Consider the following 17,195-nt stretch of genomic DNA (forward strand, 5'->3'; position numbering starts at 1 on the left):
CTCCTCTGGCTGAAATTAGCGGACGCATTGTCCACTGTCCCACTACTGGCCCCACTTCCACACCTAAGACCATAAGTACCCTTTCTAGAACTTTCCTTCATGGGGGCCATCTCAAATCTCATCTCCTCCATGAAGACTGACAATGCCAGCAGCTTCCTTCTCCAAACAGAAAGACTGCCAAGAGAAGCTGGGGTTATAAAGTATATTGTAGGCATTTCCCATGAAGAAACAGCTAGCTGCTGAGGGTAAGCTAGGCCATGGCAGCCATGGTGAGACCGTAAGAGAAGAGGTGGCAGTTAGCTGTTAGTATAAACACCTCCAGTCCCTCAGTGCAAAAAGACCAACAACCTGCAGGCCAAGGGCAGCCTAAAGATGTGTTTTGTTTGGCCCAGAGATTGCTTTATGGATGCTGGCTACTAATTCACATTTTTTTAAAAACTGGAGCTTACACAAAAATTTGAACTTCTGGTTTCTCTTTGAAAGGTCATAACATCTGGCAATGCTGGGCTCTATTTCAATATGCTTTTGCTACCCACCCTGATACTCAGGTCACCTGAATAAACACTCACTATTTTTTCAAATTCTGTGGGCTGGCCAGGCAGCCCTTCTGATCTAGACCAACACAGCTAATCCGTATGGTCATCTGGAAGAGGTGGCCCAGGACAGCCATGCTCACGTGTCTTGGCCATGTGCATGGAGCAGCAAGCTAGGCAGGGCTCTTCTACACGCTGGTGGTCAAAGGGTTCCCAGGAGCATGAGGAGAGCAACCACCAATGCGAGTATTTTTCCTATCTCTGCTTGTGTCACCTCTGCTACTGTCCTATTGGCTAAAGTAAGTTTCACGGTCAATGGTCTCAAGGGCTGGAGAAATTGACTCCATCTCCTGCTAGAAGTAGTTGCAAAGGCTCATTGCAAACCGGGTTGTACGCAAGATGGGAAGAGTCTGTGGCCATTTCTGCAGTCTGTGATAGCCCCTGGAGCCAAAGCCAACTGGAAGTGAACAACCATGGTCTTCTTCTGGCAAAAGACATGCCCTCCACGTCACCACAAGCCCCACTCTACTCCTCTAGCTGAGTCATTCCCACCTAGGCCCCTGGTTTTATGTTCCTCCCTGGCCCCTGTAGCCAGTCCAGCTTGTGGCCACCTGATGTAACTCATCCTCTCCCAGGCCTTCTTGGTTCCTCCCATTTTCCTCCTGCAAAAAAAAAATTCTCTGCAAATCACTATATAAGGGAAAACCAGGAGACGGAGAGCCTGAAGCCAGGGCAATCGAAGACCTGAATGAAAAGTTTTAAGAATAAGAAGATTCAAAGAGAAGCACACAAAATACCAGGAGGCGATCACACAGATCACAAAGTAACAGCGGCCAGGACGTGGGCTCTCAGCCTTGGCTGTACTTTCCATACTTGGTACCTTTAAAGTGACTGTTACCCAGGTCACACTCAGGCCAATTAAATCAGAATCTCTGCAGTAGGGTCTGAACCTAGACACATTTCTAAAGTCTCCCCAGGTAATTCTAACCCACAGTAAGGCTGAGAATCACTGACATTGGATTATTTTGACTTCAAAACTTAAAGTGTTGGTAAAAGTACCAAAGGAGTGGATTGCCACCTTAGCATCTGCCAAAAGAAACACCAGGCAGAAAAAGGATCTTTTAAACAAACAAACAAACAAACAAACAAAAAACACTTGAACAGAGAAGGTAGAAATGCATTTTCGATGACTAGCAGTTTTTTATTAGGTGCCCCCAAACTAACCATTTCATGGTAGCTACCAAGCATCTTAGGTCAGAGCCTTGCTTGGCTTAATGACTCAGTCATCGCTGTTATCTCAGAAAATGAGGGTCTCTGCTAGAATTAGCAGCTGGTACCAGACTCCTCGCCTTTCATGCCTGCTCCCAGGGGCTTTGAAAGATACTGAGACACAAGTATGTGATTCCTGCAGGCGTGAATTAAGCCAAAAGCCTCACCCGGGAGACTCGATCAGGACTCTGGGCTGTTTCAGCTCTCCCTGCATTTCTTGAGGTCTCAAAGGATTAGTTGTGTGTGTGTGTGTGTGTGTTTACAGTCTTCTCTTATTTAGACAAACAAATATTAAGTACACAGAGGGAGGGCATGGACAATCTCCATCTAAAAAGATGCTCTCACCACAGAAAACTCCAGGGGTCACAGGCCCATCATAGTGCAGAAGGAGGGGAACACCGCCTGGGTTGGGTCACAGCAAGGGACCAAGAATCCTTCTCCTCTTTCTCCTTTACCTGCTTCGTCTACCTTAGGGAGACATGGTCAAATTCACCTGTTGGAAGTGGCCAGGCCTCTCTGAGAGACCAGCGGGCTGAAGAGGGAGGCCAATGCACCAGGCAGGGATTTTCAACTCTGCACCAGGCAGGGATTTTCAACTCTATACAAGAGAGCCTGCCTAGTGGGCTGCCTTAAATGGGCCACAGGAGCCCACTGAGAAGAGGCAGGGGCGATGCCAGAACAGCCCAGAGCTGAAGAGGCCAGCTCAAGGAGGAGGGGGAGAAGGAACTAAAAGACCCTTTGCCTCCCACACACTTGCGGGACCAGAAGGAAAGGCGGCACACGTGAATGTTCCCAGAGACGCCTGAAACCTGGCTGTCATTACCGTGGGCCAAGCACTGTGCTCGGGGTCTGACTCACAAGGTCTTCCGACTCCTCTGAGCTGGGTTTGACTTAGCATCCCCACCTTACGGAGCGGGAAACGGGAGAATGCACCAGGTATCGGGCCCTCCTCGTCTCGTCACTCAGAGTTAGGATTTTCTGGGTCAGAGCAGGAACTCCAACAACTGGAGTTCTGCTTCTCTCTGCACTCTGAGTTCTCATCCAGAGAAAGGAAACAGTCCAGGAACGACTGCTTGGGAGCTCCACGTCTTCCAATGAAGCGCAGAGCTGAGCCCATCTGCTTCGTCCCGCGGGGATGAGAAGAGCCGGGGCTGCATCAGCACTCCCTGACCCACATCCCGCAGACTTCCCGGGCGTTTCCCTGCAGTGGGACCCTCGGAGGTTTTCCTGCCGCCATTGGGCACAAAGCGGCGAGCATGGGCACCCTAGACCTCGCAGGGGCGCGCTAAACTGGCACCGGACCCCCAACATAGAACCCGGCCGCGGGTTGTAGCGCGGCCCCCGCCCGCGGGGAGGCGGCTCCGGCCGGCTCAGGCAGCGCGGGCGCGGACTTAGCAGACCCCCACCGACTCCAGCATGCAGGGCTGCGGCCCGGGGCGCTGATCCCGGGAGCTCCAGCCCCTGTGCGCTTCCCAGCGGAGCAGCCCCAGGGCCACGGCTCCCGCGGCCCAGAGGACGGAGTCAGCCCCAGGGCGGGGGGGTGCTCCTCGCCCGCCTGCCTCCACGGGGCCCTTACTCCCAGCAACCAGCGCTGGCTTCGCGCGGGGTCGCGCTCAACCCGGGAGCTCCGCGGGTGGCCGCGCCGGGAGGGAAAGCTCCGGACCCGAGACTCTGCCGTCGGCGCGCGCCGCCAGCCCTCGGGAAGTCCTGCGAGCGCGGTCGCCCCCTTACCTCCAGCGCGGGCGGCTCCTCCGAGGGCTGAGGGCGCAGGCGGCGCACACCAGCGGCTCGGCCGGCCCCGGGCATCTCCGCGGCGGCGGCGCAGCGGGTCGGGATGCGGGAGCGTCGGGGCCGCCGCGGCGGACTCTGTCCTCGGGCCCCCGGAGGCCCGGGCTGAGCGCGCTCCGCTCGGCCCTTCACGTGACCACGGCGGGGACGGCCCGCTGCGGCCCCGGGGGCGGAGGACCGGCGGCGGCGGGCGCGGCGGGCTTCCACGCTCTGGCCCCTTCCCTACCCGGCCTCCCGGCCGCGCTCTGGAGCCAGGGGCGGGGACGCCCAGCCGGCGGGGGCGGAGGCGAGCCGGCGGGGGCGGAGGCGGGCCGCCGAGGGGCGGCGGGGGACTAGCTCCGGCTGGGGGAGGCGTGGGTAGGAGGCCACCCTGGCATAAGGCCCCAACCTTGTGCCGTGGAAGCACCGTAAAATAGTTGTTTTGAGAACTAAATTCGTTCATATATATTCAGTGACTGCCACTGGCGAGGTCCCAGTAAATGCTGGTTCCTTCCCCGTCCTAGTAGAGACCCCGGGGTTGGGGGGGAGTGGGTGTGAACTCAGTGGGGCCTCCTAAGGCAGATACTTTTGGGGAGGGGGCGCAGCCCCTCCTTTCTTCCCCCAGGGTGCCCCCAGTTCCAGCTCGGCGGAGAATTCAGTGTTGCCAGAACTGATGCCTTTTCCAGAGAAAGCAAAAATGCAGATTTTCATGAGACTGTTTCTGATTTTTTTAAAAGTTGATCCTGAACTTATTATAACAATACATAGAAAATTCTTGAGGGCAATTCTTAGATGAACCTTGGCCAGCAGGGCAAGGGGCCCTGGGCCCAGTACCAACCAACTTCATTGACCCTTCTCAGAGAAAGAGGAGGCCTGGCAGGGCTGGGACTGGCCCTGGTCACCCAGCAGGAAGCATGGTATCCTCTTAAGTGTTCCAAGGTCCAACTCAGGAACTGTAGCAAGCGGAACCCTGCCCCACTTCTTCCCCTGTCCCCCACCCACCAGAAGATTGCCCATCTACCCCCTGGGACTATGAATCTGTTACTTTACTCCTCAAAAGAGATTTAAATCATGTAATTCAGGTCACTCATCAGTTGATCTTAAAACACAGAAATTTCCTGGATTATCTAGGTTGGCCCAATGGAATCACAAGAGCCCTTAAAAGCATCAGAGAAAAGCAGAAGGGGAGGTGAGAGATTGGAAGCCCAGGCTGGGCTCGATGTGCCTGGCCGGGATGCTGCTGCCTTGAAAACAGAGGGAAAACTGCAAGGAACTGGATTCCACCAACAATCTGAATGAAGCTGGAAGCAAATTCTGTGACCCCAGCCCCAGCCCCCCGCCTCCAGAAAGCAAAACAGCCCTGCCCACACCTTTATTTCAGCCACATGAGACTCAGGGCATAGAGTTCAGCCATGCTTTGCTGGACTTTGGACCTATAGACTATGAGATAATAAAAAGATGTTGCTTTAAAGTCCTAAATTTGTGGCAATTTGTTACACAGCAATAGAAAATGAATACAGGACACCAGCCTGTCTTTCAATGCCAGAGTTGAGTTCTAGACACGAGGTTGGCCTGCTGTGAGAACACCATGTGGCTCCAGTCCTTTCATGGGCATGCTAGGCACTGGGTTTGCTACTGCCCACCTCCTCTGATTATTCCCACACAGTTCTAATATCACATCCCCTGCAAAGCCCTTCCTCCAGCTCCAGCCAATGGATCACTTCCTCTCTGTGGTCCCATGCTCTTCATGAAAACAACCACACGGTGCCTCAGTTCTTCTATTTGTATATGCTGTCCCACCCCACTAGGACAAGCACCTGGTGGAGGAGAGGGCAGGAAACTTTCATCTTTGAATCCTCACTTCCTGAATGGGCAGACCTATGGAAGCAGATGAAATGGCAAAGCAGAATTCACACCAGCTTGTACTCAGTGACCCATGTCTACAGGATGTCTGAAATAATTCCTACAATGCTTATTGTGAGAGACGCCTGGGTGACTCCATCAGTTAAGCATCTGCCTCTGGCTTGGGTCATGATCCCAGAGGCCTGGGATCAAGTCCCGAGTCCAGCTCCTTGCTCGGCAGGGACCTTGCTTCTCCCTCTGTCTGCCACTCCCTCAGCTTGTGCATGCATTCTCTCTCTCCCAAATAAATAAAAATCTTCTAAAAAAAAGTTTGTGAAGATCACCATAAAACTCTGCACGCCTTTGAAAAAAGACAATTATTCTATTTCTATGGCAAGTGATGACTTACAGAATGGTTGTTTTATGGCAGGTCTTTTTAAAGACTTTTAAAAGGGCTTTTATTTTGGTACAATGTAATTGTATACATTGTAAAGAGTTGAAACAACTATTAGCCAGTTTGGATGAACAACCTTCTCTACATTTTCCTTTACCTGCACACACCTAAACATGCTTGCATGCAATTATGTGCAAATGAGACCACTCCTACCCTGTAGACACTGCTGATCCCCAGCCTACCATCTACACCCTGACCACCCGGGAACCCGGACTCAGTCAGGCCTCAAACCCCTCTCCCACTAGAGGATGATCCTACTTGGCTAGGCCAATCTATGCAGAGTGTTTTCCTGGCAACAGTTATCAGTCTCAGTAGTAGCTCAGCCTGCCTACAAGAAGCTATGGTCCACAAGGAGTGGCTTCTTTCGCTGTCTCCCCTCCCCTTGTCCTATGAATGTAAATATAAAAACATGTATTCCCAAAAGCCACGGGCAAGCATCTTGCAGCCAGTCCTGGGTGGAGATGACGCTGCAGACGGCACAGCAGCCAGGTCTCTGATGGCCGCGTGGAAAGACTACTTTTGGCCCCTTCCTCCCCAGAACCATCTGACCTTTGAACTTAGAGTTTTGTGAGCTATATTATGCAGCCCAGGAGATAGAAGACAGTTGATTTGTATTGCTGATAGGAAAAAATCTGTAAGATATTAAATGGAGAAGGAGAGTAGTATCCTCCAGAGGGTTTGGTATCTTTTGCAGAAGTTTTTTATTTTTATTTATTTTTTTAAGATTTTATTTCTTCATTTGTCACAGAGCGAGCAGAATCAGGGAAAGCTGCAGGCAGAACAGGCAGAGCAGGCAGAGGGAGAAGCAAGATCCCTGTTGAAAAAGAAGCTCAATGTGGGACTTGATCCAAAGACTCTGGGATCGTGACCTGAGCAGAAGGCAGACACTTAACCAACTGAGCCACCCATACTTTCTAATAAATGAATAAAATAGGTTCCTGGGAGGATACATAAGTAAACTGTCATCGGTGCTCACCTTCGAGCACACAGTGGGGAGCAGAAGCTTGGAGGGAGAGACTTTTTCCTTGTGTACTTTCCTACAAGGTTTCATTTTTAACTATATTTCTATTTTACTTTCAGGTGTTTGCATACAGCAAAATCAACAGGGATGTAAAGATGGAGTTTAAATAACAATTTTGCTCATTGAATGAAAAAATATTTTCTGTAATGGAAAAATATTAAAATTCTGGTAATTGTGCCTGAGAATGTCTATTCCTGGTAGCGTTGCTGCTGGTGGGGGAATGCACATCTGCAGGGAAAGAATGAAACAAACTTAGAAAGCACAGCATTTAGACTCTGGTTACCAAAAAGTACACCTCATAACAGTACCCTTGGGGTACAGTGTAAGTTTGCTGGGGCCGCCATGACAAAATACCACAGATGAGGGGGCTTAAACATTAGAAATTTGCTTTCTTGCAATTCTGGAAGCTAGAAGTCCAAGATCAAGGTGTTGGTGGGATGGTTTCATCTGAGGCCTGTGTCCTTGGTTTGCAGATGGCCACTTTCTCCCTGTGTCCCCACCTGGTTTTTCCTCTGTGCATGTCTGCCTCCCAATGTCTACTTCATACAAATACAGCAGTCTTACTGGAATAGGGCCTACACTCATGACCTCACTTTATTATTTGTAAAGGCCCTAACTCCTAATAGGGTCCCATTCTGAGGTATTGGGGGCTGTGACTTCAATATACGAATTTGGTTGGGGGGGTACAATTAAGCCCATGATAGGTACTATCATGTACCATGTACTGTACCATGACAGTATAGCAATTACCATATCCCCACTTTGGAACCAAGGAAACGGGCTCAGAAAGGAGAATCATCCTGCCCCAGCTCACACAGCTTGAAAGTAGTGACACTGCGATCACAAACCCAGACCTACTGGCACAAAGGCTGGGAATTATCACTCTGCTCTGCTCTGTATAGAAGTGGCTGTTAGATAGTTTCAGTTGAGAAAAAGTCAGTCCGTATTTAACCCAAGGATTCTACCTAATTCTGTTTGCCAATCATCTCCTCGAATCACACGGGGTTTGTACAGTATTTTAAACACTGCAATGCAGTAATCAGGATATGTGGCTAAAGACTACATCGTTGATGATAGAGAGCTAATCTCAACTCCTCTAGGAGACAGTGCACCTGCAAGACCTGCTCGGTCTTTGACCCCATCTCTTTCTTCCCCTTCTCATTCACTCTGCTCTAGTCTCATTGGCTTCCTTTCCGATTCTCAAACCCTCCACAGGGCCTTAGCACCAACCATTCCCTCAGCCTGGGTTACTCATTCCCCAGCACCAACCTGCCCAACTCTCCATCCCTTCTAGGGTTTGTTGGGATCCCACTTTCTCAGGGAGACAGGCCCTGGCTGTCTTACTTAACTCTTCAATCCACCCCCGCCCACCTGCTGCCCTCTTTTCCTGATCTTTTACTTTTCTGCGTTGTCCACATCCCCTCTACTGTGCCATATGATGTTTAACCTCTTAGGTTTATTGTTTAGAGCCTGTTTATGCCAGAGAGAATTTAACGCCCGTCAGGGTGGAAATCTTTATTTTGTCCACAGATATTTCCCAAACATCTGCACCAATGTCTGAAAAATAGAAGGTTTTCAAAAAGTATTTGTTGAGTGAGAATTTTTAGAAGTGGTATGAAATGGTTTCAATCAATACTTTGCAATTAACCACAGAAAGGGGGATGTGGAAGGCTGTTCTCAAAGGACACAATTTTCTCAAGGCTCCCTCCTCCCCTTCCTTAGGGGACCCAGAGCCTCATTTTGCCTCTTGCCTCTGCCCTGACAGGAAGATGGTTACTTGTTTATTCTCCTTCAAACAGAAGGGTTGTTGCCAGAGCTCCAAGCTGACCTAGCTATGTATCCTTTGAACCATGAGAGAGTCTAAAAATAAAGCGGGTTGTCTAATACACTAGTCCATTAAAAATTTGAGAATTTTGTAAACAAAATTGAGGCCCAATACAAGAAAAGACAAAACTATAAGGACAGAAATCCAATTGGTGTTTTCCAGGAGCTGGGATTAAGGAAGAGATCTGGCTATACATATATATGTGTATATATACACATATATATACACACATAAATGTATATATGTGTATATTTATGTATATATACATGTATATATACACACACATATACATGTATATATACATGTGTATATATACATAAATTTTGTGGGGTGTTGGAAATATTCTATATATTGGTTATGCTGGCTTATGTGACTGAATACATAGGTCATATCTCATCAAATTATAAAAAGGGTACATTTTGTGGCATATTAAGTATACTTCACTAAACTTGACTTACACAAATAAGATGGAGGTAGAGAAATGTGTAAGAATAAGATGTAATGAGATTGGCCATGAGTTGTGGAGGATGAGTGATGAGTACATCTGTTTTTGTATATATTTGAAATTTTCCATATTAAAATTTAAATTTTTAATTTCCATATTAAAATTAAAATTAAAAAAAAAATTAAAATTAAATTTCCATATTAAAATTTAAAATTTTAATTTCCATATTAAAATTTTAAAAATAAGATACATCTAACAAATATATGTAAGACCTCCTTATAGAAAACAATAAAATTTTACTGAAAAAAAGAAAGGAGATTGATTTTTGATAAGGGTGTCAAGACCAATAAGTGTAGGAAAGATCATTCACCTTTTTTTTTTTAAGATTTTATTTATTTATTTGAGAGATCACAAGTGGGCAGAGAGGCAGGCAGGGGGTGGGGGGGGGATCCTGGGAAGCAGGCTCCCTACTGAGCAGAGAGCCTGATGCGGAGCTCAATCCCAGGACCGTGAGATCATGACCTGAGCCGAAGGCAGAGGCTTAACCCACTGAGCCACCCAGGCGCTCCGAAAGACCATTCACTTTAACAAATGATGCTGGGACAACTAAATATCTATATGTAAAAGAATGAAAGTGGACACTTAATTCACTCCATATGCAAATATTAAATCAAAATGAGTAAAAGACATATTTAAAAGCCAAAACTATAAAACACTTAGAAGAAAAACATAAGGGGACGCCTGGGTGGCTCAGTTGGTTAAGCAGCTGCCTTCGGCTCGGGTCATGATCCCAGCGTCCTGGGATCGAGTCCCGCATCGGGCTCCTTGCTCGGCAGGGAGCCTGCTTCTCCCTCTGCCTCTGCCTGCCATTCTGTCTGCCTGTGCTTGCTCTCGCCCTCTCTCTCTCTGATAAATAAATAAAAAAAATCTTAAAAAAAAAAAAAAAAAAAAAAGAAGAAAAACATAGGGGCAAATCTTTATGACCTTGGATTTGGCAATGGCATCTCTAATATGACCCCAGAAGCACAAACAACCAAAAGGAAATCGATAAACAAGAAAAAAAATAGATAAATTAGGCTTCATCAAAATTAAAATTTTGTGCATGAAAGAACATTATTTAGTTTGTGAAAAGGCAACCCACAGAATGGAGGAAAACACTGTATCTGAAATCATGCACAGGTATCCTCTGCTTTTTGCAAGTTCTCATCAGGCCATTTAGCTTTTTTGAGAGACCTACAGTAGTACCTGTTTTCACAACCAAAATAAATCTGAAAAGGATTTTCATTTTTATGAAAATGGTGAAAAGCAAAAATAGCATTCAGCCCTGGTTTTGCCGTGGGCTGCTGTAGAGGCAGCGTGTACCCTGAACAGCGAGAGTGGCGCAGCCAAGCACCTTCCCTAGGAACTACACTCAGCATCTCAGCCGCCATACTTAGGACCTATGTCTTTGAGCACACGTGCTCTATGGCAACTTATTTTGTGCATCCATTAGCAAGATGTGTCCTAAGGTATCTGAAAAGCCTAAGGTGTTATTTTGGGGGCCTGGGAACACTCAAAAATGTTTCCATATAAGTTGATCCTTGAACAACATGGATTTGAACTGTGTGGGCCCAACTTACACGCAGATTTTTTTGAGACAAATACAATACTGAGACAAGTACAATACTGTAATTTCTCTTATGGTTTTCTTAATAGTATTTTCTTCTTTCTAGCTCACTTTATTGTAAGAATACAGTATATAACACATATAACATGCACAATGTATGTTAACTTTGATATTGGTAAGGCTTCCAGTCGATGGCAGGCTATTAGTACTTATCTTTTTTGGGAGTCAAAATTTATATATGGATTTTTGACTTCACAGGGGTTTGGCATCCCTCACTCCCCATGCGGTTCAAGGGTCAACTGTAAATTAATAGTAACTGCTTTTGGGGGTGCCTGGGTGGCTCAGTGGGTTAAACCTCTGCCTTTGGCTCAAGTCATGATCTCAGGGTCCTGGGATCAGTGGGTTAAACCTCTGCCTTTGGCTCAGGTCATGATCTCAGGGTCCTGGGATCAAGCCCTGCATTGGTCTCTCTGCCCAGCATGGAGCCTGCTTCCCTACTCCCACCCCCCACCTGCCTCTCTGCCTACTTGTGATTTCTGTCAAATAAATAAAATCTTTTTATAAAAAATTGTAACTGCCTTTTCATTTTACAGCATTGCAGATTTCATAGGAACATTCTGCTTTTGGATAGTGGGGAAAACCTGTATCTCATAAGGATCTAGTATTCAAAAAGTAGAGAACTCTTACAACTCATCATCATCAACAACAAAAAACAGGAACCCAAGCTTTCAAAGTGAGGAAAGGACTTTTCTCCAAAGAAGATAAAGAAATGGCTAATAAGCACATGAAAATATTCAACATCACTCATCATTAGGAGAATGCAAATCAAAATCACAATGATATACCCCTTTGCATTCCGGAGGATATCCACAACAAAATCAAAAACAGAACAAATTTGGAGGACTCACACTTCCTGATTTTTTTTTTTTTTTAAGTAGGCTCCATGCCCAGCCTGGTCATATTTCCTGATTTTTAAAATTACAACAAACCTACAGTAACCATACATTGTAGTACTAGCATAAGAACAGACAGATAAATCAAAGGAATAGAATACACAGTCTACAAATAGATTCTCACACATATAATCAATTGATTTTCAGCAAGAACCAAGACCATTCAATGAGAGAGGACAAATGATGCTGGGACAACTGTCTATCCACAAGCAAAAGAATGAAGATAGACTCTTACCTCATACCATATACAAAAATTAACTCAAAATGGATGAAAAACATAGGGGAATGTCTTTATGAAATTGGACTTGCAATGATTTCTTGAATATGACACCAAAAACACAGGCAACAACAAAATAGGTAAATTGGACTTGATCAAAATGTAAAACTTTTGCTCATCAAAGGATATTATTAAGATAGTAAAAAGACAACCCACAGAATGGGAGACGACATTTGCAAAGTGTATATCTGATAAGGGATCAGTATCCAAAATATATAAAGAACTACTAAATGCAATAACAATAAAATGCAAACAATGCAATACAAAAATGGGCAAAAATCTTGAATAGACTTTTCTTCAAAGAAATGGCCAAATGACCAATAGGCCCATGCAAATATATTCAACATCATTAATCAGGGAATGAAAGTTAAAACCACAATGAGATAGTAACTCACACCCATTAGGATGGCTATAACAAAAAAAAAAAAAAAAAAAAAAGAAAGAAAGAAAGGAAAATAACAAGGGTTGGCAAGGATGGAGAAATTGGAATGTTGGTACATTGTTAGTGGGAATGTAAAATGGGGCAACCTCTGTGGAAAACACAGTGGGGTTTCCTCAAAAAGCTAAACATAGAATTACCATATGATCCAGCAATTCTACTTCTGGGTATACGCTCAAAAGATCTGAAAGTAGGACTCAAACATATACCTGGATGTCCATGTTCACAACAGTAGTATTCATAATGGCCAAAAGGTAGAAACAACCCAACCCATCTGTTGGTGAATGAACAAAGAAAATGTGGTATTTACATAAACTATAGAATATTACTTAGTTGTGACAAAGAGTTAAATTCTGAAACATGCTTTAATATGGATAAACCTTTAAAATGTTAAATTAAGCCAGATACAGAAAGACAAATACCATGTGATTCCATTTACAGGAGGTACCTAGAGTAGGTAAATTCATAGAGATAGATAGTATAATAGAGTCTACTAGGAGCTGGAAAAAGGGGAGAAGGGAGAGTTATTTAATGGGGACACAGTTTCTGTTTGGGATGATGCAAAAGATCTGGAAATGGATATTGGAATGGATTTGGAATGGCTATACAACATTGTGAATGTAGTCACTGCCACTTAAAAATGATAAAAATGGGGGTGCCTAGGTGGCTCAGTTGGTTAAGCAACCAACTCTTGGTTTCAGCTTGGGTCATAATCTCAAGGTCCTAAGATTAAGCCCTGCACTGACACCCACATCAGGCTCTCTGCTTAGCGGGGAGTCTGCTTGTCTCCCTCTCCCTCCAACTCTACCCCCACTGGCATCTTCTCTCCCTCAAACAAATAAAAAATCTTTAAAAATGGTAAAAATGACAAATATGTGTTACATACATTTACCACAGTTAAAAATTTCAAAAATATTGCATACATTACAATCCAGTCTTCGTGCTATAAGTCTACGGGGTTTGACAAATGCATAATGTCATGGACCCACCATTACTGTATCACATGTAATATTTTATCACACTAATAAATCCACTATGCTTTACCTACTCAACCCTTCTCCCTCCCCTGAAACCCATGGTAACCACTGATCTCTTACCGTCTCTTTAGTTTTGCTTTTGCCAGAAGGTGTATGCCTGGAATCCTGCCATACACAGGCATTCAGAGCAGCGTCTTACACTTAGCAACATGTATTTAGGGTTAATCCATGTCTTCTCATGGCCTGATAGCTCATTTCTTTTCATTGCAATAATATTCCATTGTATGGAAGGAGCACAGCTTGCTTATCCTTTCACTTATTGAAGGACATCTCGGTTGCTTTCAAGTTTTAGCAGTAATGAATAAAGTAGCTATGAACCATATTCGTTTAACTGTTTCATGTGGATATGGTTTCAAATTAGTTGGGTTTGTTTATTTTGTTGTGTTTGTTTATTTTTTATTTTCTAAGTTAACATATCAAATTAACTTTAAAAAGTTGTTGTTTTTTTTTTTTTTTAAGTTTAAACACACACAGATTTGAGTAGCCAACACGACAGCTGGAATACAGAAAGTTCCATGACCCTCAAAATCTCCTTTGTGGTCAAGTCCTCCTTCCCGAACCCTCAGCAACCACTAACATGTTCTCCAATCTATAGTTTGGCCTTTTCCAGAGTGTCATAGACATGGAATCATGTGACTTTGAGTCTGGTTTCTTTCACATAGCAAAACGCTTTAGAGACTCATCTCAGCTGCTGTGTGCATCGAGAGTAATTCCTTTTTACTGCTGGATGTCATTGTGTTGTTTGGATGTACCACAGTTTACTCATCCATTCACCTGTGACAGGACATGCGGGTCTCTCCAGTTTTTGACTACTGTGAATAAAGGTGCTAAAAACATTAATGTACAGCTTTGGGGTAAATATAAATTTTCGTTTCTTTAGGGCAAATTCCTAAGAATGGAATTACCGGTCAACCAGTCAGTGCATGTTTAACTTTTACAAAAGATTGACAAACTTCTCTTGGAGTCACTATACCATCTTGCATTCCCACGGACAGTGTATGAAAGTTTTGGTTTCTCAGAACCCCTGCCAACATGTTCGGTATCGTCACCTGAAAAATGATTCAGCTGTTCTCATAGGTGTGTAGTGTTACCTCATCATGGTTTTAATTTGCATGTCCCCAATGACTAATGACTTTGCACATTATTTCATGTGCCTGTCTTCGGTGTATCTTCTTTGGTAAAGTGTCTGTTAAAATCTCTCCCAGTTTTATATGGCTTTTTGTTTTCTAGTGTTGAGTTTTGAGAGTTCCTTACGCATTCTGCATATAGTTTTTGTTGGATATGGATTCTCAAATATTTTCCCCAACCTCTGGCTTGTCTTTTTATTTTCTTAATAGTATCTTTGGCGGAACAAAACTGTGTAATTTTCATCAAGTTCAATTAATGATTGTGCTTTTGGTATCATAATAAGGATTCTTTGGGGCTCTTAAGTGGCTCAGTTGGTTAAGCATCTGCCTTCTCGGTTCAGGTCATGATCCCAGGGTCCTGGGACTGAGCCCCATATCAGGCTCTCTGCTCAGTGGGGAGCCTGCTTCTCCCTCTGCTGGCCTCTCTGCCTGCTTGTGCTCTCTCTTTCTCTCTCTCTGTCAAATAAATAAAATCTTTTAAAAAGGAGTCCTTGCTTAACCCAAATTCATGAAGATTCTCTGTTATGCTTTCTTCTAAAAGTCTATAGCTTTATGTTTTATATTTATACCTATGACATCTCTTGAATTAGTTGTATACACAGTATGAGTTGAGGTTCAAGGTCCATATTTCCTTATGGATGTCCGGTTTCCCAGCACCATTTACTGAAAACTATCCTACACCTACCAAACTGCCCTCCTTGTCAAAAATTAATTCACCACATTTAGGCTGGAATTTATGCTGTTCTATGTTAGTATCTTCTCAAAGTTGAAGCAAAGAAAGATCTTATGCCAACTGTACCTGTGAGCAAAAGGTTAGCAAAAATCCTCTGTATAAGCAAAACTGAGCTTGGGTTACCTTCCTAGTCCCTTTTCATTAGAAACCTCACTGAGCTGGGCTGTCAACACTCTTTATGGTAAAAAGGAGCCCTGACTGGTGAAATGCCTCCAGATTACAAGGACCAGAACTGCTGTGTAAATGCCTGGCAGAAGGCTATTGCTCTGGGCTTCCCCGGGGTGACTTGGAACTGGGTCTTGTGGCCCTGGAAGCCCTGCCTGCAGAACTGTGTGCAGGATACTGGTTTCTAGTTGGGATGTGAGCTTGGCTCTCACACCACCTTTATGACCTCATCCTCTCACATTTAAGCATCCACTTGAACAACTCTGTGCTTAGCTACAAGACTACTGCTGAAGAAACACGCCTGACTGTCAGGTCAGTGCACCGTATCCAGATCTTTATCCTTCTTGGTGAGCCCAATGCCAAGCATGGACTATTACAGTCATTGAGTATGACTGGCTGGTTAAACCTAAGACCAGCTTCTGGTGAGCATTACAGTAACCAACTCATTCTGCCTTGTACCAGTTCATGTAATACACCTGCTTCACTGTTAAAATACCTAATGGTTAAAAACAGAGTTGTTTGAGACCTGTATGCAATTAGCAAAATAATTACACTTCACTTCCTAGTAATGCCCAACCTAAACACCATCCTCTCCTCACTGTAATAGATTTATATGTGTCTTTGTTCAGTGTCCCAGTATATAAAAATTAGTCACTACTTGCTTTCACCTGGGAAAAGTAATAGTTCACTTGGACCCAGGAATTCACTGAAGCCTCATCTTAGTTAAACCAAGACTGCCTGGGTACTCACTCGGTTAAGCGTCCACCTTTGGCTCAGGTCATGATCCCAGAGTCCTGGCACAGAGCCCTGTGTCGGGCTCCTTGCTCAGCAGGAAGCCTGCTTCTCCCTCTCCCTCTGCCCCTGACCCCCTGTTCTTGCGCGCACTTTCTCTCTCTCTCTCTCAAATAAATAAAATCTTCAATTAAAAAAACCAAGACCGGGCGCCTGGGTGGCTCAGTGGGTTAAGCCGCTGCCTTCGGCTCAGGTCATGATCTCAGGGTCCTGGGATCGAGTGCCGCATCGGGCTCTCTGCTCAGCGGGGAGCCTGCTTCCTCCTCTCTCTCTCTCTGCCTGCCTCTATGCCTACTTGTGATCTCTGTCAAGTAAATAAATAAAATCTTAAAAAAAAAAAAAAACCAAGACCTGGGAGATGCTATTCCTATAAGTGATTGCTCTGATCCAACATGTAAATGACGTCGTCTGAGGTTCCCCTGATGTGGATTCTAAGACTCACTGTAAGTATCTGCTCACTGACCTGGCCAAGACATGTCATCAGAAGGAAAGACAGGATTTAAGGAGAGATTACAAATTAATCAAAATTACCCAAAACTAACCACTGGAAGATAGTAAGAAGAACTTCTGAGATTCACTGGGTATTATGCAAAATGGGTACCAAACTTTTCTGAAATAGCAAGAACTTGATACCATTTGACTACATCAAACTTCTTAGAACCTCTTTCATAGAATGGAAAAATCATCAATGGAAAAGGCTTTCTATGATCTCACAGCATCCATCTACAACTACCTAAACTACCTCCCCTGGATGATCATAAAGCTTCCTTTTTGTATGTTCACAGAAGGAAAGATTAGGTCCCAATCTAAATCTATCAGCACACAGCACTTACTGAAGATCCATGCTCTATGATTAACCTGTCTTTTCATCCAGTGGTTAAGGCATATCCTATTGGTCTTAGAGCAAATA

At 44.7% G+C, this 17,195-nt stretch overlaps 1 protein-coding gene across 1 annotated transcript in view; it reads right to left on the minus strand.

Annotated features, from left to right (window-relative positions):
• The window catches only part of LOC131840450 (two pore calcium channel protein 1-like), a 34,155-nt gene extending 30,356 nt beyond the window's left edge, over positions 1–3,799 (minus strand). The window contains exon 1 of the mRNA XM_059188413.1: positions 3,534–3,799. Within this exon, the coding sequence (XP_059044396.1) occupies positions 3,534–3,608 (75 nt within the window). The 5' untranslated portion in view covers positions 3,609–3,799. The remainder of the gene's footprint in view (positions 1–3,533) is intronic.
• Positions 3,800–17,195: the final 13,396 nt, after the last annotated feature.

Source organism: Mustela lutreola, chromosome 9 (genome assembly GCF_030435805.1).
Source record: "Mustela lutreola isolate mMusLut2 chromosome 9, mMusLut2.pri, whole genome shotgun sequence".
NCBI lineage: Eukaryota > Metazoa > Chordata > Mammalia > Carnivora > Mustelidae > Mustela > Mustela lutreola.